The sequence below is a fragment of the Euleptes europaea genome, chromosome 10 (assembly GCF_029931775.1).
Source record: "Euleptes europaea isolate rEulEur1 chromosome 10, rEulEur1.hap1, whole genome shotgun sequence".
Taxonomy (NCBI): Eukaryota; Metazoa; Chordata; class Lepidosauria; order Squamata; family Sphaerodactylidae; genus Euleptes; species Euleptes europaea.
Genome location: NC_079321.1, coordinates 14728705 through 14753848, shown reverse-complemented (window position 1 = coordinate 14753848; position 25144 = coordinate 14728705). Strand labels below are relative to the sequence as shown.

At 44.6% G+C, this 25144-nt stretch overlaps 1 protein-coding gene across 1 annotated transcript in view; it reads right to left on the bottom strand.

Annotated features, from left to right (window-relative positions):
• Positions 1 to 25144, bottom strand: part of COL6A3 (collagen type VI alpha 3 chain) — a 106801-nt gene that overhangs the window by 28856 nt on the left and 52801 nt on the right. The window contains exons 16-38 of the mRNA XM_056856863.1: positions 24932 to 24985; positions 23730 to 23801; positions 21871 to 21897; positions 21008 to 21052; positions 20840 to 20893; positions 19752 to 19814; positions 17336 to 17401; positions 17107 to 17160; positions 16274 to 16309; positions 14335 to 14397; positions 13139 to 13201; positions 10981 to 11043; positions 9647 to 9709; positions 9300 to 9350; positions 7301 to 7336; positions 7147 to 7209; positions 6975 to 7037; positions 5092 to 5124; positions 4965 to 5001; positions 4842 to 4853; positions 4181 to 4674; positions 3150 to 3249; positions 1694 to 2389 (exon numbers count right to left, since the gene is read on the bottom strand). Of these exons, the coding sequence (XP_056712841.1) occupies positions 1694 to 2389; positions 3150 to 3249; positions 4181 to 4674; positions 4842 to 4853; positions 4965 to 5001; positions 5092 to 5124; positions 6975 to 7037; positions 7147 to 7209; positions 7301 to 7336; positions 9300 to 9350; positions 9647 to 9709; positions 10981 to 11043; positions 13139 to 13201; positions 14335 to 14397; positions 16274 to 16309; positions 17107 to 17160; positions 17336 to 17401; positions 19752 to 19814; positions 20840 to 20893; positions 21008 to 21052; positions 21871 to 21897; positions 23730 to 23801; positions 24932 to 24985 (2308 nt within the window). The remainder of the gene's footprint in view (positions 1 to 1693; positions 2390 to 3149; positions 3250 to 4180; positions 4675 to 4841; positions 4854 to 4964; positions 5002 to 5091; positions 5125 to 6974; positions 7038 to 7146; positions 7210 to 7300; positions 7337 to 9299; positions 9351 to 9646; positions 9710 to 10980; positions 11044 to 13138; positions 13202 to 14334; positions 14398 to 16273; positions 16310 to 17106; positions 17161 to 17335; positions 17402 to 19751; positions 19815 to 20839; positions 20894 to 21007; positions 21053 to 21870; positions 21898 to 23729; positions 23802 to 24931; positions 24986 to 25144) is intronic.

The window sequence follows — 25144 nt, the reverse complement described above, 5'->3', positions numbered from 1 at the left end:
AATGATGCGCAGGTGTATGGGGGGCGCTGAATAAAACCCACAGCTGCAAAATGGGCAATACAGTTCAAGTGGGTTCCTGCATCTCCATTTGAGTGAGGGTTCAATTTTTCTCCACTCCTGAGAATCCTACCCAGAGGTTTCTCACTGATATTCATGACCACTGATGGAGCAGAGCTACAGCAAGCTGACACAGGAGGTTGCCTTATACTGAATGAGACCAGTGCTTCATCATAGTCAGTACTGTCTGCTCAGACTGGCAGCAGCTCTCCAGGGTCTTAGGCTGAGGTCTTTCATATCACTTACAACCTGATCCTTAACTGGAAATGCCGGAAATTGAACCTGGGACCTCTTGCAAGTCAAGCAGGTGCTCTACCACTAAGCCACAGCCCCTCACCAACAGACAGAATGGCTTCCCCATTTCTGTGCTGCTGCTCCAAGCTGCTACTACCGCTTTGGTGCTTGTGGCAGTCCAAGATGGGGGCTGCAGGTGAGAAGTCTGCACTGTTTCCCCACCACATGCAAGGCAGGAACAGGGTAAAAAGGTAAAGGTAGTCCCCTGGGCAAGCATGGGGTCATTCCTGACCCATGGGGTGATGTCACATCCCAACATTTACTAGGCAGACTATGTTTATGGGGTGGTTTGCCATTGCCTTCCCCAGTCATCTATGCTTTACCCCCAGCAAGCTGGGTACTCGTTTTACCGACCTCGGAAGGATGGAAGGCTGAGTCAACCTTGAGCCGGCTTACCTAAAACTGACTTCCGTCGGGATCGAACTCGGGCCGTGAGCAGAGCTTTTGACTGCAGAACTGCAGCTTACCACTCTGTGCCACAGGGCTCTTAGGTGGGGGGGGGGCATTTTCCCCACGGCCTCCTGAAGCTGTCCCTGCCCCTACTGCTAACTGCAAATGTTCTCAAATGGGTTCATTATGAATTAAGGTTTCGTCTGAAGGGTTGAAAGGATGGCACCGTCCCTTGGATGGGTGGGAGTGTCGTGCCAGCCAGAGCTTGGCGGGGTGCCAACACCCTGCAGCAGAGGGTGCAGAAAGCATCAGGAGCAGTTTGTCTTTTGGAGGGAAGCTGTGAGGTGGAATCTTCTTTGCGGTGCAATTGCTCTTTTTGTAGCTCCGATGCAGGGCAAGCAGCTTTGCTAGGTCCCAGTCTCCATTCTGCACTGCATTCCTATTTCTTATCAAAACAAGAGGTGCCATAAGTCTTATGAACACATCACTTGAAGCTGCCTTATACTGAATCAGACCCTTGGTCCATCAAAATCAGTATTGTCTGCTCAGACCGGCAGCGGCTCTCCAGGGTCTCAGGCAGAGGTCTTTCATATCACCTACTTGCCTGGTCCCTTTAACTGGAGATGCCGGGGATTGAACCAGGGACCTTCTGCATGCCAAGCAGATGCTCTGCCACTGAGCCACGGCCCCTCCACAGTCTCCTGTGCTCTCTCACCCAAAGGAAACTAAACTGATGGACTGCATGACTTATTTAGAGAACCAATGGTATCTTTTTGGAAGTCTGAATGTGCCACTCGGACTCTAGGTTTTGCTCATGATCCAGCTAGGAGAGAACACAACATCCCTAGCAAATGCCGTTTCCTTCCGCCTTCCTCCTTGCTGGCTTTCGCATACCCTGCTCCACATCTGCCAGCATCGAACCCTGAAGGTCCGAGATCCACCCTGTACTTACTGCTGATGAAGGACGGCAAGAGGTTTCCAAAGCGCAGCAGAGGCTCTTCGTGGAACTCCGAGGGCTTGTCTGCGTATTTGAAGAAAACGTCGTTAGGCTCACTGGCCAAGCTGTAGATGCTCCGGACGTTCACTTGCCTGCCAACGCCGAGGATGACAAAGAAGTACCCTTTGCATTTCACTTCCATGACCACTCTCTGAAGGCGCTCCAGCTCCTGGTTTTTCACCTCTCCTGTTATCATCAATACAATGACTTTGAGGTCCCGGGGATTGGGCGCCTGCTCAAAAATGAGCCTCACGGTATGTTCGACGGCGCTTGCCACAGCCCTGGTGCCCCGCAGCTGTGCCATCTGGTTGCCGATGAAGTCCATCAGTTTGTCTTTGGAGCTGTACTCTGTTAGGGACACCTCGACTTTGATGGGGGATGTACTTGAATTGGAAATGTATTCATAAGGAGCATGCTGGACGACTGCGACCCGGGCGTGGTGCAGGGAGGACTTCGGGTCCGCACTCGTCTCCAGCTGGCTGACTACGTAGGCGATGTACTTTGTCATCTCTCTGAACTGCAGAGGGGTGGTGCTCTCCGAGCTGTCCAGGATGAAAGCCACGTCGATGTCGACATCCGTTGGAGCCGCCCGTCGGTCTCTGCTAAAGTTGGGCCTTTGTGGGCCGCAGCCAGGATCGGGATCACATACATCTAGAAGGGTAAGTGTATCACAATTGAGTTGGGAATATGCACAACTGCTATCCTTCAACATGACTGCAGAAAGAGGATGAAGGAATCTAGAAGAAGAGTTGGTTTTTATATGCCGACTTTCTCTACCACTTATGGAAGAATCAAACCAGCTTACAAATCACCTTCCCTCCCCCTCCCTACAACAGACACCCTGTGAAGTACGTGCGGCTGACAGAGTGTGACTACCCCAAAGTTACCCAGTTAGCTTCATGTGTAGGAGAGGGGAAACCAACCCAGTTCACCAGATTAGCCTCCGCCGCTCACATGGAGGAGTAGGAAATCAAACCTGGTTCTCCAGATCAGAGTCCATTGCTCCAAACCACAGCTCTTAACCACTACACCACGCTGGCTCTCCTATATGTGCACTGCCCCAAGCAGCACAGGATGTGACATTAGGTGACTTTCGCTGAATCCAGAAAAAGCAGTACATGTTGAGCATCCCTTATCCGGGCTGCTTGGGACCAGAAGCGGTCAGTATTGTGGATCTTTCTGTATATTGGAATATTTCAGAATTTTTGCATATACATAATGAATTTTTGCATATATACATAGTGAGTCAGGACTTTCCTCTGCCCAATTTGCCAAGGACCAGAGGGATAAAAAGCTCTGGGCATCATGCAGTTAAAGCAAACGTACAACATTGATCATGAATCTGAATTACACCTATGTTAACAACAGAACAATTTGTAGATTTCTATAGGAAAGAAGTCAAACAACTTACCCAGGCAAATATGACATGTTATTACTCTCCTAATAGTTTGGTTAATTTGATCTGCACCACCAGAAAATGTGATCACCTGGCCGCCTATAGAGTTGTTGATCTGGTTGAGACAAAAGGGGGAAAATGGCACAGTACCGTGTTAGTATTCAGTGGAGACAGTTCATAAATAGCTGTGTTTGGCTTCTATAAACATTGTGTTTATGGATTTTGGATGCCTACAGTCTAAATAGAAGATGGTGGGGAGGAGAAAGCCAGATGGTCAGTTTCCCTGTACACTTTTACAACTTGTAATGAGTCTGGTTTTCTGTCTGCAAAAAAAACCTTTAGGTGGGACCTGAGCGACTACGTCTCAGCCTAACCTACCTCTCAGGGTGGTTGTGAGGAAAAAATATGTGCCACTCCAAGTTCCATGGAGGATGGTCAGGATAAAAATGTGCTTGAGGCAGATAGATCTTAATCATCACACTATTCATAGTTTAAGAAGAAGAAGAGTTGGTTTTTATATGCTGTCTTTCTCTACATGTAAGGGAGACTCAAACCAGCTTAGTCACCTTCCCTTCCCCTCCCCACAACAGACATCCTGTGAGGTAGGTGGGGCTGAGAGAGCTCTGACTAGCCCAAGGTCACCCAGCTGGCTTTGTGTGTAGGAGTGGGGAAACCAACCCAGTTCACCAGATTAGCCTCCGCCGCTCATGTGGAGGAGCGGGGAATCAAACCTGGTGCTCCAGATCAGAGTGGTTAAGAGCTCCAACGACCGCTCTTAACCACTACACCACGCTGGCTCAAAGGCTCAAAGGCTGACTTAAAGGCTCAGGCTGCCATCCTAAGAGCACTTTCCAGGGAGTAAGCTCTCCTGAATAAAATGGGACTTACTTCTAAGCACACCTGCTTAGGATCGCCCCCTCAAAGAGTAAATAAGAAAATAGCCTTCAAGGCAATTTACACAAGGAGGGTGGCTGCAATTCCATTTGCTAAGCCCCAGCTTAAATCCCCGTGGCCCTAAAAGGGAAGACAAATGGAAGGATCCGAACCTGCAGTGCGTTGGCAAGGGCTCGGTCGTCTCTGCTCGTGAGGAACACGGGCACGACCCCCGCATCGTAGAGCTTCAGCATGGCGTCGTTGAGTTGCGGCGATGCTCTCGTGGGCCCATTGCTGAAGAAGACCGCCACCTTCCTCATGAGGAAGCCGCTGCGTGCACGCTTGAAGGTGTTCCTGGCAACAAAGGACATGGCCGTCTCCAAGCTTCGCTGCTTGGTCGTCTGTATGGCTCGGAGGGCCCCGATCTGCTTCAGGAGATTGGCTTTCTTGCGGGTGTCAGCGAAACGCATCTCCGTGGTGACCTCGCTATTGTATGTCACCAAGGCAACGCGGGCGCCACGAGGGCAGTTGCTCTCGGCAATGGTGAGGTCGTTCACGATCGACAACACCGCTTGCCTCATTCTGTTGAAAACATCTCCACTGACGCCAGAAGAAGTATCTATTGCAAAGGCCAATTCTGTTGGATAAAGCGGGCATTCCCTTGGACCTGCAGGTAGCGGGCATATTGGGGGGAAAAATACTATCAACCATATTTGATTCTAAAATGCCAAAGGTGAAATTCCACAACTGTCATAAATCAGTGTGTGTCCTTTGAAGGGGACCACAGAGAGTTAAGATGTAAGCTGGACCTGGGGTGGTTGGCTTTGGACTTACCATAGCAGCAAGCTGTGAATGACAACAAAAGAGAAGGGGGGGAAAATCAATTACTTCACAGTTTATGCAGAAAGTGAGCTTCATAAACATCAGAAACAAAAAAACAAATGAAAAAGGACTTACGGCATTTGTCTTTGATGTTGCGCACAAGGGCACATTGCTTTAAGGGGAAAAAAGGAAGAAAATGAAAGAAAGATCTTGTACGAAGAAATGCAAAGGTTTCCACACCATAAATGAATAGCTGACTTACGTCTCTTGATTCTCCTCTGTCACCTTTATGTCCCTGAAAGCAAAGATTTAAGAATGCAAGTTTTACTACACAGTGCAAGTTGCTTTACACAGATTAGTCAAGTTCCAGCATCTCTAATGGGAGGACAACATGCACAGGTGGGGCATGTGGGCTTTGGCTGGCTGATGGGAACAAGGCAGCCCAGAAGATGACGAAAGAATATAGAGGACATCATGCAGAAGCAGAGACTTCCAGACCAATCCTGTCCCATGTTTACCCTCAAGCAAGCACCACCAAGCCCAGTGGGACTCCTCACTCACATCTGGTGTTACCCAGCCTAGCAAAATTAGAAGGATGACTGCTATGGTGAATGGCCTCTACATTTCTTGATTACACCTGAATTTCACATAATTACACCTCACCCTATATTTTCTAGATTCGAGTCCAATAGCACCTAAAAGACCATCAAGGTTTTCAGGATATAAACTTTCAGGAGTCAAAGCTCCCTTTGTCGGATACTTTATATTGCTTTAACCCCGCATTTCCTGAATGTCATGGTCCCTTATTCCTATTAAATATTTTTCTTCTTCTCATAACTTCATATATAAATGTGTCTGCCTAGTGATCATGGCCAACGGTTAGGGAGGGTCATTTGGCCTGGGTCTCAAGCTCAAAGGGGGACCTCAAATTGATATGCTTGTTAATTTTTTGGGCATTTGATACGTTTCACAACTTGTCATTCCAGTGGTCTGGGCCTCTGAGAGGGCATGCCAGTGATGGTCCATCTTGTGCATCCGACAAAATGAGCTCTAATCCATGACAGCTTAAGCTGGAAGACTAACTTGTTAGACTTTAAGCTTCCCATTTATTTTTGCTTCAACAGAGCCAGCATGATATAGTGGTTAACAGTGGTGGTTTGGAGCAGTGGACTCTGATCTTGAGAACTGGGTTTGATTCCCCACTCCTCCACATGAGCGGCAGAGGCTAATCTGGTGAAATGGATTTGTTCCCCGCTCCTACACACGAAGCCATCTGGGTGACCTTGGCCAAGAAACAGCTCTTAGAGCTCTCTCAGCCCCCACCTACCTCACAGGGTGTCTGTTGTGGGGAGGGGAAGGGAAGGTGATTGTAACCTGGTTTGAGTCTCCCTTAAGTGGTAGAGAAAGTTGGCATATAAAACCAAACTCTTCTTCTTCTAACTCCCCAGAGGGCAACAATTCCAAAAGGACTAAAAGTACACAGTACTGTCACTCAGATTTCACTGATACTTCTCCTTAGTGGGAAAACAAAATCAGGGAAATGTTAATCAACCTTTTGGCATGCTATTTTTTAAAAAAAGTGTTGCCCCTCTGCATTTGTACTTTACTGAGATGTTCTACCCAGTCCCAATCAAACATTGCTAGCATGATGTAGAGTCCCTCTATGCAGGAAAGTGAATGCTGAAAAGGAATCACTACATTTATTCGTTGGGATAGATGAATGCATACATCCGCCATCAAGAGGACCTTATTTTTGTTTTAAATCAGAATTTGCAACGGTGACAAGTGAACATGTGATCTCACTTGTGTTATATTGCAAATAAACTCAAGAAAATAAATACTGATAAAGGCCCTTGGGTATTTACACTTAACATCCATCCATCACTGATGTACATTTCACTGAGAGATGTACAAAATAAAAGTACATCTATATTCTGCCCTGTGCTTTCCACATCAGCAGACAAGAATTAATGCAAGTCTGGTATATACAGTGTTAGTCAAGGAAAATTAGAAGGTGAAGAGGAGGTAAAATGCAGCGCATTATCTGAACTGTAAACTAAGCATGAGAAGAGGTTCACAAGCATTTGGGGCATCTCCAGTGACGTTCTCTTGCTGGGCCAATAACTCATATTATAAACAACTTACAGCAGGTCCTCCATATCCTCTTTCTCCTTTTTGACCTAGTGGGCCAGGCTCTCCAGGGGTCCCCTAAAAAGGTGGGGGGAAGAGTAAATACATATGATTACACCCGAGTCTTTGAACCAAACTGGATTACATTCTAACCTCCTGGAATACCAACATGGGAAGCTAACATTACCCTGTGACCTCTGTTTCCTTTGGGGCCAGGATCGCCAACTCCACCTCGATCTCCAAATGTTCCCTGTCCAGAAAACAGCAAAGGGTTAACTTTCTGGGTGAGATACCAAGCAGGCATTATCCCACTTTAGCAGACTCCTGATTGATATAAGTACCTTCGGCCCTGGATAGCCTGGAAACCCTGGTTCTCCCTGTGGAAACAAACAAACAAAAAGATTGTGGACTGCTACTTTGCAATCACAACAGCAAGAAGGTTTATTCCCTGAATTCCAACAGAAGGGAGTTGATATTCAGTTCTTGTAGGTTATCTGGGCTGTGTGACCGTGGTCTTGGTATTTTCTTTCCTGACGTTTTGCCAGCAGCTGTGGCAGGCATCTTCAGAGGAGTAACACTGAAGGACAGTTGATATTGTTTTACCAAGTTGATAATTGCACACATTTTATATGGGAGACATATATAGCCCAGCATAACAACATATACAGACAGATAATTGCACACGTTTTATATGGGAGACATATACAGCCCAGTATAACAACATATACAGACAATCTTACCAGATGTTTGCATAATTGGTAATATATTATACAACCTATATACATGCCTGGTCTGATATATATTGCCTCTAAGTGTGTGTATATATATATATATATATATATATATATATATATATATATATATATATATATATATATATATATATATATATATATATATATATATATATATCTGTAAATGTGTGAATGTTTTACATGGATTTCAGTTGACCACTGAGGAAGGCCAAACAGGCTGAAATGCGGCTGGCATGTGGTTATAGATATCAACCTTAGGAAATGCCATTGTGCTGTTTTAACGTTTTTTAAATATTTTTTATCTTGACATAGTGCTTTAAATAAATTATATTTTCATTATCTATATATTTTATTTATCCCACCCAACCTTGGGTACCCAGCAGCAGTTGATATTTCTTAAAACATGCTGGAAATCACACAGTGGTGGCAGCTTGTTAGCTTCAGTTGGTGCACGATTCTGAGACCTACCTCGTGAGTCACTGGGGGCAATTTGCCCACAGTCATATGGGCCAAAATCTTGTTTGGTTTATGACTCATTGTGGAATACCTTTCTCTTATCATCTGTGCCTTTTGCCAATCCAAAGCCTATGGCTGTTACTGCACTATGTATTCCCAGCGATGTATCAAGAGTTTGAAAATGATATAAAAAACATCGCTTTAAAAGGGTTTTTGGATGCCACGGCTAAAAAATGGTTGGAAGACGTCTTCACAGCTAAAGGGGCCAAACAAAGTGCGAACAGTATTTTTTATAACAGTTTCAAACTCTTAATACATAGGAGGGAATACATTGAAAGTGCGAACAGAATTTTTTATAACATTTCCAAACTCTTGATACATCACTGGGAATACCTAGTGCGGTAACAGCCTATAAAGAAGGGGTGTCAAACTCATTTGTTACAAGGGCCGGATATGACATAAATGACACTTGGTTGGGCCAGGCCAGGCCTCGCCAGCCCAGATTTGGACTATGGTGGCTGTTGTGGCTGCTTCAGCAGGCTTGTGGGCCAGATAAGAGCTCTCAAGGGGCTGGATCCAACTCGCGGGCCATATGTCTTACACCCCAGGCATAAAGCATACTAGTGATCACTCCTTGCATTCATTATTGGTGCCACTACTGGCCCAGCACCACCAGCATACGTAGGATCTTACAGCCTTTCACTGGCCAAAAGGGACAGGTCCCTGCCCACATGAAGTGTACAATCTAAAGAGAAAACAAGATGGAGGAAGAGAAGACTGTGGCAAGTAATGCACATGAATGGCTGTGTTACATGGTTGTATTTGGTTGTATTTGGGAAGGAAGGTTATGGGGTCGAGACCAAGTCCTCACTGACAGGAGGGCTTTTTGGGTGGGATTTGAGAGGAGAGAAAGATGGCAGCACACAGGTTCACAGTGGGAGCAGCCAAGGTTAGTGGACAGAGATGTTGGACAGCAAGAGACTCTTGAGTAGCAGGAAGCCTTCTGTGTCATAGTTCAAGACCTGCTTTCGCTGAAGCCAGCAGCAAAGTTGCCTTGGTAGTCTCAGTTCTCCAGCAAAGGAGGACCCTCACCAGAGTTTATCGATTGGGACCCAGAGACTGTACATACCCGTCTGCCTTTAGTTCCCGCCCTGCCTACGCCGTCACGCCCATCGTCTCCCTGCAAGATTGAAAAGACGTCATGCAGGAACCTGTAATACAATTTCAGAGCAAACTCTGCAAAGAGAGGGGTTGGTCTGAGATGCTTGGGAATAAAAGACGGTAGAAGAGCCTCAACAGAGACTTCTATGAAATGGATCCCTATCTATTTCGGCTGCCTTAACTGGAGGAATTGAGTGACTCGGCCTCTCAGAAACAAAGTCATGGAGATGTTTAGTTTGCTGTAACCGGACAGTTTTAGTTAGCTCCAGCTTCATCTTAGCACCTCGCTTTGGCCTCATTCTTGGTAATCCTTACCGTCTCTCCTCGTGGCCCAACAGGACCGGTGGGCCCCTTCAAACCAGCATCACCAGGCTCACCCTGTAATTTAAAAAATAATCATTTGAAGTTACCATGTATGACAGTATAGCCTAGTGGCTGAGATTGCACTTTCAATGAAAAGGAGGTCTCGGCTTTCGAGCTTGCTTCTCCCATGAAGTCTTTAGACAGCCATTGGCCAGTCTACCCCCCGCCCTTAACTTACAGAGCTGCTGCAAGGATCATATAATGTATGTGAAGCATTTTGAACATCTTTAAAACATTGTATAAATGCTAAGTAATACCTTTATTTGAACCAAACCAGGCATGGAGTGAGTCTTCAAACATTAATTTTAGCTCCTCCCACCAGGTCTGTTCAAGAACAGAGGGGCCATTTATGCAGGGCTGTTTCCCTCACGGTCACCCCGCCGACTGCTCCAGTGCTTCGTTTCAATTATGCATGCCTTTCCCTACCGTCAGAGGTCGCCTCGCTCTCCCCACGCATTCCCGCGTGTTTTGCCCGTGTTTTCCGGATGCTGTTTTAGCGAGAATCCAGAAAACGCGGGCAAAATATAACATAGCGATAATAATATAGTAAGTTATCCATTGTGTCTGCTTGGAATTGGGGAGATCCCAGGAGAACCTGGGGGAGAACGAGAAGAGAGAGGACTGTCATTTTTGGCTCTTCCCTAGTAGAGCCCAATATCTGGTCTGGCTGAAAAAAGAAGTGTGGCTTTAAAAGGTGAAAAAAGATGGAAACTAAAAATCTGATAATTTCACGATAGTTAATTATGAGGTAAGCAAGTGAAACTTCAGGATGTGACGACACCCCATGGGTCAGTAATGACCCAGTGCTTGCACAGGGGACTACCCTTACCTTTAAGCAAGATAATTGGGGGCAAAGAGTAAGATTAAGACATTAAGAGCATATCTCTACAAGTCTCTGGTGGGGCAAGCACTAGCAGGTTGTTAAGAACGTAAGAATATAAGAAAGGCCATGCTGGATCAGACCAAGGCCCATCAAGTCGGGCAGCCTGTTCACACAGTGGCCAACCAGGTGCCTCTAGGAAGCCCACAAACAAGACGACTGCAGCAGCACCATCCTGCCTGTGTTCCGCAGCACCTAATATAACAGGCATATAATGGGGGGGGGGGTTGAACAAGGCTGAACACCTCACTGAGGTCTAGTAACTTGGAACTGGCCCAGCTAAGTATGTTCCACGGTCTTTGCGATAGGTGCCTCAATTCCATTCTGCCATATTATTACTTTTTTTTCAGACGCTGAAATGAACTTTGACACAACGAGTAAATGATATCAGTATTTCAGCACTAACCTTTCTGCCAAGCGGACCAAGCCTGCCACGTTCTCCTGGAGCCCCAGGGGGACCTCCTCCACCCTGTAGAGACAAGGTCTTTAGCTTTCAATAGGGCAAAAAAAATTCAATATAAACATATATTATAGTAAAATCCATATATTAGCAGAGATATGTAACAGCAGGAGCAGGGAGAGGGTTGCCAGAAACACTTTGTGCAGTAGTGGGAACAAGTTCTTTATTATGAGAGTTGTTCGATTATTTTCAGTCAGATTATTTTCTCGAAAAGCTGCATGTTACTGATCCATGACTGGCTCTAGCGGTGTTTTCTTTAATGCTACAAGAAGGAGCTAAGGTTGGATCAGTACCATAAGCTTTGCAACAGCACCGAATAAATTGTTATCGAAAATGATCAAATTCATTTATCGTTTTGGTTTTTGGACTTTTTGTTAACTCTTGAGTGTTTGAGAATCATGGCAAAATTGTCAAAATAAAGTGGAAGTATCAACATGGATTCTCTCACGCGAACACTTCCCCTTCCACACACACACACAAAGTGAGGGCCGAACTGCATGTTTCCGATACGTGATTGATGCTTTCTTTAATGTTTAAAAGAAGGAATCAAGTCTGGATCAGAGGCACAGAATTGGTGGGGGTGGGGATGATTGAGGTTAATCCCTTTCTTCCCCTGTACCATCTATTCTATAGAAAAAGGCCCAGAACTGCTTTTGGGTGCATTGGGGGAAAAGACAGGGATCTACGGGGATCCTTATTGGCTACTCCCTCCCACCCAACACAGCAAATAACAGTTCTGGGAGAGATTTCCATTGGTATACATACTGGATCTTCTGCCCATATATGTCCTCTTAAAATTTTATATATACGGTAATAGAAATTACCCTATGCAGATATATAGGTCTGTTTCGTAATATGTCCCTAGATCTTGTTATTCCTCTGTTATGCTGTTTCCTGGTCACTGGACTACTTTAAAATGTTGTTTCTGAAGATAATGATACCAAGGAGTGTGTTTGCTTCCTATTTTTACCTGCAAGCACTATTTTTTATCATTTTATTCCGTATTTAGTTATTTTTAATTTTCTATGTCTTGTATCTTTTTACTGATTTGGAAGATCCATTAATACATTTAGGGGAAAGACATCTTGGCTCAAAAGAATTTGATCTGAGGATAGTCTTGGTGTAAGAATTTTTTGCCATATGTCCCAGATCAGCAATGTTGACTTTAGACATGGGTTAGTTGGTGTTTATTGGGGTTACCCCTTTTGCATCCAGGTAATGAGCAGTGTTTATGCATCATTTTTATAGCCATCATTTCATTGCAAAGATTATCTTCCATATACATCAAAATTTGGTTCTCAGATTCCAAGATTTCTTGCCTTGCACCTCTGTCTACTTGGAAATTTTGAGTTTTCAGGATAGTAACTTTTACCTGGGTATATAGTTTTATATAGGGATTTGATCACCCAGCAGAATCGTAGTCCAAATTTCATACGCTTAAGTAAATTCAGGAGATAGTTTCCTCTCCAGACAATCAAAGGAATTTTCTGTATCCAGGGATAAAATTGTTAGTGATTTCCCCACATTTAAGGTTTTCCTTATCAGAAATCAGTCATTGTTACATAAGGCCATTTTGATCTTCTTTTACTCAGTAAGCGTGATGGCATCACACCTAAATGCTAATAATGAGGTAAAGATTTCAGTGTCTTGATTAAGAAGTGAATTTTTTTCCAGGTTTTGGAACAATAACTATATGGGCTTCATTCCAGATGAGGGGGTTATTTCCTTTTTTAAATATAGTGTTGAAAAGATCTCTCATAGGTAGGGCAAACAGATGTTTTATAAGACTCAGCAGGAAATCCATCTCTTCCTAGGGTTTGGTCCTGTCTTTCAAGTTTTTAATTGTGTCTAGTACTTTCTCGGTGGTGACAGCATTTGAAGAGAACCGCTGCCTACAACTCTGTGTGCTGAGCTGCTGAATGCTAGTCCAGTCTTCATGGGACGCTTCTGAGGTGGTCATAAGGTTGCCCACTTTCAGACGAGGCCAGGAGATCTCCCAGAATTATAATTGTCAGTTCCCCTGGAGACAACAGCTGTTATGGAGGATCGGCTTTATGGCATCACATAAATAAATACATAAAAATAAATACATAAAAAACATTACCCTTGGACCAGGGATGCCTTGCTCTCCTCGAAGACCTGGAGTTCCGGCCTGGCCAGGTGGCCCCTGTGCAAAGAAGCAAAAATCATGGCTGACATAAAAACGCCACTTGGTTGAAACCAAAAGAGAGCAATAATCTAAGACACAACTCTTGAAGTTATGGCACTGCATTCTCTCTCTTATGATATGAACCAAGCTAAAGAATTCAGTTATATTTATCCCCCCACCATCAAGAAAATCAGGCTATGGCAAAAGATATAGAAATATTGTGCAGACGTTCACTCAGCCTTTTAAAAATAAGCTGTTGGTCGTAAACGGCATAAAAACTGTCCATAAAACAGAGCTCAAACTGGAAGCAGGCCATTAAAAATGGTGGTAAGATGAAAAACCCATAATTAAAAGCATAGGTTAAAAGATGTTTTGGCTTGGCACCTAAAAGTAGGTTCCAGGCAAGTCTCAAGAGGGAGGGTAGTCCAGAGGCAAGGGGCCACTGCAAATAATATCCTATCTCTAGTCACCACCCACCTCACCTCTGAAGGTGGGGGCACTGAGAGGGCTTGAGAGGCACATCTTAACTGTCAGACTGGATAGTATGGGAGGTCATGGTCCTTCCGGTACCCTGGTTCCAAGCTATTTAGGGCCTTAAAGGTAAGAACCAGCTCTTTGAAGTGTGCCTGGAAATAGATGGGCATCCATTTTCCTGCTGCAAAGATCTCACTATTTTCCCACCATCAGCCCTTTTCAGGTGCCATTTTTTCCCTGTTGAATACATGAATCAGACCCTCGGTCCATCAAGGTCAGTATTGTCTACTCTGACTGGCTCTCCAGGATCTCAGGCTGAGGTCTTTCACATCACCTACTGCCTGGTCCTTTCAACTGGAGATGCTGGTGATTGAAGCTGGGATCTTCTGCATGCCAAGCAGATGCTCTACCTGAGCCATGGCCCCTCCCCAACTAGCTTTTTGCTCATTGCTATGGTGCTATAATGATGATCTATTGCCACTAATCTATTTCCATTTCAAATTTTGTTCCTCTGAATTCCCAGTTTTCATTTTTTAAAAATATTACATTTTCAGCTCTTTTCAAGCACTTCAAGGTGCTGCAACAGAAGCAAAACAGCCACCATTCTAAAATGTGCCACAATATAAGAGAGGGACCATATGAAATCGCTTTCAGAAACAAGCTCAAAACGTACTCACCTGTGGCCCTCTGGTACCTTGTTCTCCTACTGTCCCTGTTGGTCCCGGAGGACCTCTGTTTCCCTAAAATATAGTACAAGAAAGTATATAGTCTTAACTGAATGATATTGGCAGGGGCAGGTAGATCACAGTGGGTAGCCATGTTCATCTGTCTGTAGCAGTAGAAATGAGCAAGAGTCCAGCAGCATCTTAAAGACTAACAACATTTATGGCAGGGTATGAGCTTTCATGAGTCACAGCAACCCACTTGTTCAGATATCTGAAGTGAGCTGTGACTCACGAAAGCTCATACCCTGCCAGAAATGTTGTTAGTCTTTAAGGTGCTACTGGATTCTTGCTCTTTTCTATTGGCAGAGGCAGTAGATCTAGAACAGTCAAAGGAGAATACCTCTTCTTACAACCCACAATTATGGAATTTGGCGTGACAGTGGGTGGAGACGGCCACTAGCTTTGATGGCTTTGACAGGGGCTAGAAACATTAATGGAACTGAACCTCCACGTTCAGAGGCAGTGTGCTGCTGAATACCCGCTTACTGGAGGGCAACAGCAGAAGTTTTTTTGCCTTTATACCCTGCTTGTGGACTGGCCACTGTGAGAATTGGGATTCTGAACTAGAACCAGCAGGGATCTGCTTATATTTAACCATCTTTTTAAAAAACCGACATTCTTATTTAATTTAGCAGATAATGGACACGTTGGCTTTACAAATGAGCCATAGTTAAAATAAACCATGGTTTCCTGTTATGCTTGAGCTGAGCCTCTTTCTTCTCTTCTTCTCCAGCATTACCTTTCCCTCAAACATTTCCCTGTGTTTGTCTCAAGTCAAATTTGAGATAAAAATAATAACTATTTGAACAGGAAACTTGGCAAAGCGAGAGCTATGGACAGGACAGTAGATGATTTGATCAGTAAATCCCAGGTTCACATGATTTTTTTCGGTCACCAGTGAGACATGTTTAACCCCTATAAGTGAGTGACATGGAAGACAGATTTTAACCTATTCTAGGCTGCTTCAGTTCCTAGGTATGTCGGAGGAGGAGAAGAAGGAGGAGGAGGAGGAGGAGGAGGAGGAGAAGAAGGAGGAGGAGGAGAAGGAGGAGGAGAAGGAGGAGGAGAAGAAGAGTTGGTTTTTATATGCCGACTTTCTGTACCACTTAAGGAAGAATCAAACCGGCTTACAATCTCCTTCCCTTCCTCTGCTCACAACAGACACCCTGTGAGGTGGGTGGGGCTAGGAGAGCTCTAAGAGAGCTGTGACTAGCCCAAGGTCACCCAGCTGGCTTCATGTGGAGGAGTGGGGAATCAAACCCGGTTCACCAGTTTAGCATCCACCGCTCATGTGGAGGAGTGAAGAATCGAACCTGGTTCTCCAGATCAGACTCCACTGCTCCAAGCCACTGCTCTTAACTACTACACCACACTGGCTCGAAGTGCTTACCACTGTGGTGTAGTGATTCAAATATCAGACTAGGACTGGAAAGACTGGAATTCTATTCCCCACATAGGCACAACGTTCACCACTGGGCCAGTCATATTTTTCAAGCCTACCCTACCTCACGGGGTTGTAATGAGGACAAAATGAAGGGAAGACTCTTTGGAGGAAGGAGAGGATAGGAACTTGACAGACACCAAACAAACGTTGCCCATTTAGACAAGACTTGTATGGTATATAGAAGTGGCCTGCAGAAGATGCCATATGACCAGAGCAGAAACTAACTCTGTGGCAGAGTCGTGGGGATGAGGTAGTCTCTCGGGCAAATTCTCTTAATCCAAAGTTTCTATTTTAGATTCTTCCCATCTGATCCCCCCCGCCGGCCGCAACATTCCCAAATACGTTGTATTTGGGAGGCTTCTGTTTGTTTGTTTGTCTGTCTGTCTGTTTGTTTGTTTGTAATGGTGTGTCAGCATATCAGCAGGGATATAGATTATTGACACTTACTTTGATACCAGGGGGTCCTCTTCTGCCCTGTCCTCCCTGTAGATCAATCAAGCAACAGGCATGTTCGTTAGAGAAAGGAATCGTTAGCAACAACAGACAGTGCATTTTGCAAAGACTGAAGCCTACCAGTCTACTTTGTATGAAACAAACTGATCACTCTGTACTTTTCCTTGGGGACAGCACTTTGGGGATCCTGCCAGGACTTGTTAGGGAATTAAGGCTCCTTCTAAGGCCTCAGACACAGGAAAGGAGGTTCGACTGCAGCCTAGTTTAATCTTCCCCAGCTCAACTTCCAGACACCCTAACAAACTTGGGGCAGGGGAATCCTCCCTTTTTGGACTGCCAGAAATCCTTAAATGCCACTCTGGGTGACAGCTCACTTCCTGTTTCTCCCCCAAATGGAACCCACCTCCTCTTCCCCACTAGTTCCTTGGAGTTGCTGCCTTTCATGAGATAAGGGACATGACCCACGTTAGTAGGGAAGACTAAAGTTGCCAACCTCTAGATGTTTTAATAAACATAGGCCATTTTAAATCAAATTGTTCACACTTACAGGTTTGTTTCTGACTCTTACAAAGGTAGTGAGTTGGTTTTTTTTTACCATTTCTGCAATATTTCATATTTTCCACAGGAATTACATTTTCACTAAAATATCCTGCTTTTTCCATTTAGAAGTTCCACTTACAGATACCATGGTTAAAATTTTGTCAGTAGCTATATGCTCTTACTTTTTACAGTTTTGATCCATTTTTTTTAGTGGACCTCTAAGGTTGCTTCCTTGACCTTGGATGGGGTACCACCTGTGACCAGGGACTGCAGTGAACAATACTCACATTTCTTCCAGGTCCTCCTGGGGGACCTGCTGGTCCGTCTGCTCCAGGGTCTCCCTGGGAGAAACAAGCACATCAGTGGCTTATTACTAAGCAGGCAAAAAGACCAGAAGACAAACACAGGCCCCTAAGAAGCAACTCCTATGCATTATCTGGGATTCCTCCACCCTGTTACATCCCTTTTTGCTTTCTTTGCTCTATTATACTGTAAATCTGGTAACATCTACTTTACCATTGGTCCAAGTTCACCCTTCTGGCCTCTGGGTCCTCTTTGAGTGCTATTCCCTCCTTGTGCACCCTGAAAACAGCAGAAGCAATGAAAATCAAATGGAGTTCAGGAGGTATAATGCTATCAAGCGTTCAGTGAAGTTCGTGGAGTGCTAAGCCTAGAAGAATGGAGCAGCTGTGAAGCTTCGTGGGATGCTCAGCCACGATGCTCTCCTCAGGCCATTCACTACATGTCAATTGAGCCTACCATACAGGGATGTTCTGTGGGTAAAGCGAACCACCATGTTGACTACCTTGAGTTCACTCAAGGAAAGGTGGGATAAAAACGGATAACAATTCTATTGTAGGTGTAGCGAAACAAATTATAGGGGGAAACCTGCAACAGTGGGTCTAGTCTAGCCCAGAGATTATCAAATGGAGTCACATTGAGCTTACCAGGAGTGGTTAAGACAAAATGCACCTTCTCAGGCTAGCCAACAGAAGAAGAAGAGCTGGTTTTTATATGCTGACTTTCTCTACCACTTAAAGAAGAATCAAACTGGCTTACAGTCACCTTCCCTTCTCCTCCCCACAACAGACACCCTGTGAGGTAGGTGAGGCTGAGAGAGCTCTCAGAGAACTGTGACTAGCCCAAGGTCACCCAGCTGGCTTCATGTGTAGGAGTGGGGAAACAAATCCAGTTCACCAGATTTAGCCTCCGCTAAATCATGTGGAGGAGTGGGGAATCAAACCCGATTCTCCAGATCAGAGTCCACCGCTCCAAACCAGTGCTCTTAATCACTACACCACGCTGGTTCTCTCTTTACGGAGAGAGTAACACAGCTCTCTCCTTACGGCTGGCTATGCCTCCTTCATGAGGCTCACATCAAGAATCACAGAACCGCTTATAGGATCAACTGGAAAGGGGGGATAGAAACAGGATTCCCAACATTTTGTCAATATGTTGGTGGGGGGGGGGGGAGGAAACGCAAGTATGACAAATCAGTATCTCAGGGCAAATGTTTTCAAAATGATGATCCCATTTGCTGGCTGTGAGTTTACTTTGTCCATACATAGCAGCAAATAAAGTTAGCCAGTAATTAGAATTCAACTCTTTCCATAGCAGATTTATGGTCTGTCTGAAATATTTCAGATAAGGACGAGTAAATTCAAACTTGCTCCAGTCATGGAAATTCACTATTTCATATGATACAGATGGCGAAGGCATGCTTTAAAGTATTATTCAGCTCTGCTCCATAGCCTTCCCACCCCCCTTCTGGTAAAAAATAATCTTACACTGTATTTTTTTTCTTTTTCCCCATAACAAGAATATGTCCTGTGAACTTATATCTGTATATCTAAAGTATTTGTTTCTGAACCCTTATGGAATAGTTGTTATGCATTTTCAAATTAACATGCTGATGTGTTCATATTTTTTGCTTGCTCGGCTATGTGGACATCAGCATTCCATCCGCTCCCGCAAGAGGGTTGGTTTTTCATACCCAAAGTGAGATTTCTGGAGGTTTCAGCTAGCCATGGTTAGTTTGCCTCAGGAGAAGTCACCATGGTCCTGTCCAAGATAGCCATTTAGCCTGGATTGGCCATGATCGGTTCATTTGGTTGTAATAGAGCTGGTAACCCTACTGGCAATGAGGAACAGTTCAATATACAGCCCATCTTTTCAGCCAATTTCTTTCCTTCTTTGTCGTCAAGTCGCAGCTGACTTATGGTGACCCCGTAGGGTTCTCAAGGCAAGAGACATTCAGAGGTGGTTCACCATTGCCTGCCTCTGTGTCACAACCCTGGTATTTCTTGGAGGTCTCCTATCCAAATACTAGCCAGGGTCAAAGCTGATAGAGTGTGACTGGCCTGAGGTCACCCAGCAAGTTTCCATAGCAGAGTGGGGATTCGAACCTGAGTTTCCCAGATCCTAGTCCAATGCCTTAACAACTACACCACGCTGGCTCTCTTAATTTCTTTGGATTATGATGAAATTGCAGTGCCAAGCTTCCCCATGTGAATTACAGAAGAAATGTTGAGGCTGATCAGGGCTTTACCATCTTTTTACATTTTCAGCCCTTCCTTCTCCTTCAAGCATAATTACTTCCTGTTCTCCTGAGAGGGGCTGCTAATTCTTTTGGCACCCAAGAATCAACTATAAATTATTAGCTTTTGTTGGTGTGGGGATTCAATGCTTGTTATGACTGCTTTAAAAATATGATTGTAATAAAGCAATAATAAAATAAAATGGGGAAAATATTCATGTTCGTACTTAATGAAAGTATGAGCGCAAGATGGGGAGCCAGAATTTATCATGTTGTTGCTTATTTCATACGCTTAGAGAACAAGATCGGGTATCAAGAGTTTTCTGCTTAATAGCCCTCCTACAATAACCAAACATCACAGAGAGTAGGCAGAATAGGTTGATATCTCATATTTACCGAGTTTCCTCGCAGTCCACGGTCTCCCCGTTCTCCTTGTTCTCCTTTGCCTCCTTTGTCACCCTATAATGGTATATGCATAATATATTACAATGGACAATGGTATTCTGTAGCCCATGCCATAGTATCTACTTGGAGCATTATACATGCAGCCTAACTCAAAACAGTTTCTGTGCCAAGGAGATAGTAGATACAGTGGCCAATGGAATAATTTTCCACTAGCCCGGCCAAAAAGATTTTCTGTTCTGGCTAGTTGCCTGATGAGAATTTTACATGCATGCTTTCGCCACACAGACATGAAGAAGAGTTGGTTTTTATACCCCGCTTTTCTCAAAGCGGCTTACAGTCACCTTCTCTTCCCCTCCCCACAACAGACACCCTGTGAAGTAGGTGAGGCAGATTCACTGGTTATCTTAGAGACCTGCAGCCTCAGAGTTTCTCATCTGTAAAACGGGCAAATGTTTGCTGTGACATTTCCCAAACACTTTCTTTAATAATATGTGCCATATATGTGGGCTTGATGTGCAGGCGGGGCTCGCCTGTTTGAGTCAGGAACTTTTAGTCCTTGTTTTGTGTTTGTGGCATAGTCAGGAGTCTGGACTGCAGTACAGCAATGATCTCTGTTAACCTGGGAATCATGGGTGGCTCTACTTCTTGATAGTAGGGGGCACTTGAGACTAACACAATATTTTCCGGTGCTTCTCCCTTCCATTTTATCATAGGGTTGCCCCAAGGCCTCACCCAAATACTGTCTTTTTGCCTTCAGGTGTTTGGCAACCCAAGATCAGACACAGTTGTCCTGCATTGCTTTTTCAGGGCAGCAGGCCTCAACCTCGATCTATGGTGGGATGCCCAGAACACCAGCAGTAAGCAGGCAGGTCTGTGGTTGTTTATCTGCTGTGATGCCACTGACTCACGCTAGGCACACCGAAGCCTCTTGGAGATCTGGGGCCATGAGCATACTATACCTGGGTTCTTTGGATGCCAACACCAGTTCATTTTTCGAACTTACATCACTGTGTTTGAGTTCACTGGAAGAGGGCCCATAGTACACAGTTAATGCTGACAGTGAATGACGTAACACTTACCCTTCTTCCAGGGCTTCCTCTCTCCCCAGGAGAACCTGGATGGCCTCTGTCTCCCTGGCAAAAGCAATAATTTTACTTTAAATCAACAAATCAACATTTATTGCATAAATTAAATCTTTGAACCAGAAAGGCTCTTCTTAAAAGCAAGGCATAACTCAGGAGACTTACTTCTTCCCCATCGATTCCATCCAGACCAATCTCTCCCAATTCACCCTACAGGAACAAAGAAGCAAGTTATCATGTGTGTGTATAAAGTGCCGTCACGTCACAGCTGACTTATGGGGATCCTGTAGGCAAGAGAAGTTCGGAAGTGGTTTGCCATTGCCTGCCTGTGCCTGGGATGAGAGAGTTCTGAGAGAACTGTGACTGGCCCAAGGTCACCCAGCAGGCTTCTTGTGGAGGAGTGGGGAATCGAACCCGGTTCTCCAGATCAGATTCCCACTGCTCTTAACACCATGCTGGCTCTGAAGTTATCATAGTTCATCGTATTAAAGATGTGCAATCTCCTCAGGATCCATTTGAAAGGGGATTAGCAATTTATGAGCGTCACTGGAGAACTCTTGGAGGAAAATACTTATTTCCAAAGGTTCTTCAATTGCTAGGCTTGCCATTTGCCCACTGGCAGCAGGCAATCCCCTGCACTCGATAATCTGAGGAGCAAAGGAAAAAGGGGGAGGAAACGGCATCAGTCGTGACACTGTAGGAATTTCCCCTAGTCTCTATGATATCTAGGGTGTGAGGAAAACATATGTTGTCATTAGGCCTTGAGGCACTGGGTGTAGGGGAAGGCCCTGAGCTAGCTGGCAATGGCCAGTTTAAACTGCAGCAGTCGAAGGTGGTTGGTGGGGAGCAGGTACCGGTAGCTCCTCTTGAGTGGCTCAAATCCACCATCTGAGCCAAAGACCAAGTCAGGCTCCAAGCCCAGGGAATGCAAACGTTGGAGGCGGCTTTATTAAAACACATAAAAGTGACAATGGAAACAATATGCCACAGGCACATAGGGGCTAATCTTCTCTCAAACTTGTACATACCTTTTCACCTGGGAATCCACGATTGCCCTAGCAAGAGAAGACAGAAAGAAGTTCATTCACGCAACCAAAACTTCATTCCTCGCAGCTAGAGATGCCAAGGAGCAGTCAGTCTGATAATTATCAAATGGTCACCGGCCTTGAAAGAGGGGGAGGCTGGATAGTGAGATTAATTGAGCTCCCTTCATTTTTCCACTGGTTTCAAGAAGACTTGGCCCAGAACCAAAGTACCCAGACGAAACAGCAAGAAGCCCAGGGCTCTGACTCAACACTGAAAGCAGATTCCTCTTTTTATCAATATTTTTAAAGGCTGCACTCCAGCTGCAAAGCTCGTATTGTTGAGATTCGAGCAGAGAGGAACAGGATCTCAGGGCGCGCTAGGAGGGTGGGCTGGGAAGCGGCAGAGATAAGCCTAGCGTAATGATCGTGCAACACCTAGCAGAATCAGATACCCTTGCAGTGCCCCCTGAAGGGCAATAGCGAGAAAAGAACCAGGTAATCTGGTTCGCCCCGCAGTGTTCAAAATCCTAAAAAGACCAGGGAATTCCATATAGCCAAAAGCAATGCATATGCTGTGGGTAAGAAATATAAACTTTTATTATCCTGCATTAATTACAAATTAAGACTATTTGTCCAAGTTGCAGTATATATATGAGGCTTTAGGAATGCAAGTTTAATCTTAAAATCAACATCCCCCACACTGATTTTAAGGAATTAGACTAGAGCGTGAACAACATTGGCATTGATAATTGCATTACCTAGTTCTGTAATTTTGATGCAGATTTTTCTTAGAGCATTTTCCAATTTTGAAATTTAGTTCTTATTATATTTTACATATTTTGCTTATGTCATAAATGTATTTTTGTATATTGCTTCTTTTTTGTTGTTGTTTAATAAAATTAAAAAAACAAAAACAAACAGGTAACCTGAACTGAGCTTGTTGGCACCAGAGATGCACAAAACCCAACGGTGCAGAATGCTACCACTTCCTTGTCAAAGGATCCAGCCAATGCACAGCTGTTTCAAGATCTTTGGTCATCACCCCAAGCAAGGGGCACCCATCCCCTGCTGGCCCGCACCACTGCCCGAAGGAATTGCCTCCTGTGCCACTGATATCTGGGAGCAAGCCAAATCTCTGCAGAGCCCCAGTGCCCCTCCCTGTTGTTCTGCCCCAAGCAGTCACTCCAGGTGAGAACCAGTCCTGCATAAGGGTCCTTCATTTCTTATATCTGAACAGCCTTTTATAGCCAATCATTCCTTGCTGGATCCTCTCCCCACCTACCTGGCTCAAGAGCAGACAGCAAGGAAGATACTCCATCCCCCGTGCTCAGATCAGAGCACCAACAACTGCAACAACCCTGTCCCTTATTTTACCGGGCACAGGAGAGGGCAGGCTATTGCCTTTGGAGATGATCTTCCATTCCTGCAAGCCAGTCTACATATTGCAGAATAAAAATATTATGATCCAGCTACAAAAAAATACAGCACCGGAATGTATCATTTAGGGTGCTTTCACACATGCCGAATAATCCCCTTTCAATCCACTTTTTTTCAATACATTTTGCAGCTGGATTTTACTATGTGAAATGGCAAAATCCACTTGCAAACAATTGTTAAAGTGCATTGAAAGTGCATTATTCAGCATGCGTGAAAGTACATTTAGTGTTTAAGGAAGTACGGATAGAGCTGTGCAGAGAAACTGCTGAAAGGAAAGCACCGTCTCATGAATGCATCACAGTCCTACAAAACTCCCATGATAGACATGGTTGTCCATTGGTTTCCTGAGGCTTCATCCCCAGACCAGGTAAAGTGGACCGGTGCCTTATTTCGTACACTTTAATTGCCATGGCTCTGGAAAATACCTTCGTTCCTCTTTCACCAGGACAACCTTGAAATCCCTGAGTTCCGTTGATCCCCAGAGGTCCACGGTCTCCCTGTTTCAAGAAAGAACATATGAGCAGTTAGCATGGATCGCTAGTCTGACGCAGAACAAGACTTCAGAACATTGGCAGAGAAGGAAACCAGATGGGTGAAAGAAAGGAAGGACGGACACCAAAACAGAATGGAGCCGGATGGGAATGGTAACAATTCTATAGTTAGGATGCTGGCTTACAACTACAGGATGTTGCCCTTCAGATTATGTGATGTGATTGCAGAGAAGAAGAAAAAAGTACTCACTTGGCCTGTGTTTTACTCTACAGGGATAATTTCTTGGGATGGAGAAGAAATCAATATATCTAATACTTAACATGGCCCCATCTGCGGATACTTATATCTGCAGACTGGGACCATGTACAAACAACAGAGATTCTTTTGGAAACCTAGGGGAATTGGTACATGTGGTTGGTATCAGAAACCACAGGAGAATTTCCCTATGATTATCTCATAGGTCCCTGGTTGCTTGCTTCTAATTAGAAACAAGGGCTCTGTAGAACCAGGTGTCTGCCTAGCATGGGGGTTTCACTTAGGTATGAGCTGGTCACTAATGCATAAACCTACAAGGTAAACATGACAGGCCAGCACTCTGCCAAAGTGTGAACACCACATGTGATCACCAGTTATGTGGTGTTTACTCTTTATTTCATTCACTCCGCCTGTCACTACATCACCTTCCCTAGTTGGTTTGTCACAAGTACTGTGCCATTTCTCCTGCTCCCTCAAAGCAGAATGAGGAGGAGGAAGAACAGATACACTTGCAGTTAAGCAGGGAAGGAAGTTTGGAGACATATATACCAGCTGCATAACATTCAAGCTGAATTTCTGCTTCATTTCCTGTTTGCAGATACTTAAAGTCTGGGCGTGGCTAGAGGCACAAGCCAAAGTACAACAGGCAAAGGACTCTCAGGGCTTTAGCAGCTGTGGGTCAGGTGCCTAAATGGATATGAGACCAGCCCAGGAATTTGTGCTGTATGTTTTTGTTCTCTCTTCATTGCTTATTTGTTAAAATTATATTTTTCTGAGGTTTCGGTAAAGTCACTTTGTGTCCCTATATGAACGCCTAGATAAAGACACTTTCCTTCTGCATTTTACCTGCCTTGGCACATAATAGAAAAGGTTTACTCACCGGTCCACCTTCATCTCCCGGATAGCCTCTGTAGCCATCTTCTCCTGTGACGCCCTTTAAAGATACACACATGTTTTTTTATTTATATGCACAGAAAAAGATTTACTTCTAATATCCTGTATTCTCTTCTTTAATCTCCACTCAAAACATTTCTGAATGTTTATAAAGCAGATGACTGCTTAGTGATTGGAACGGAATAAAAGACGACTGCTT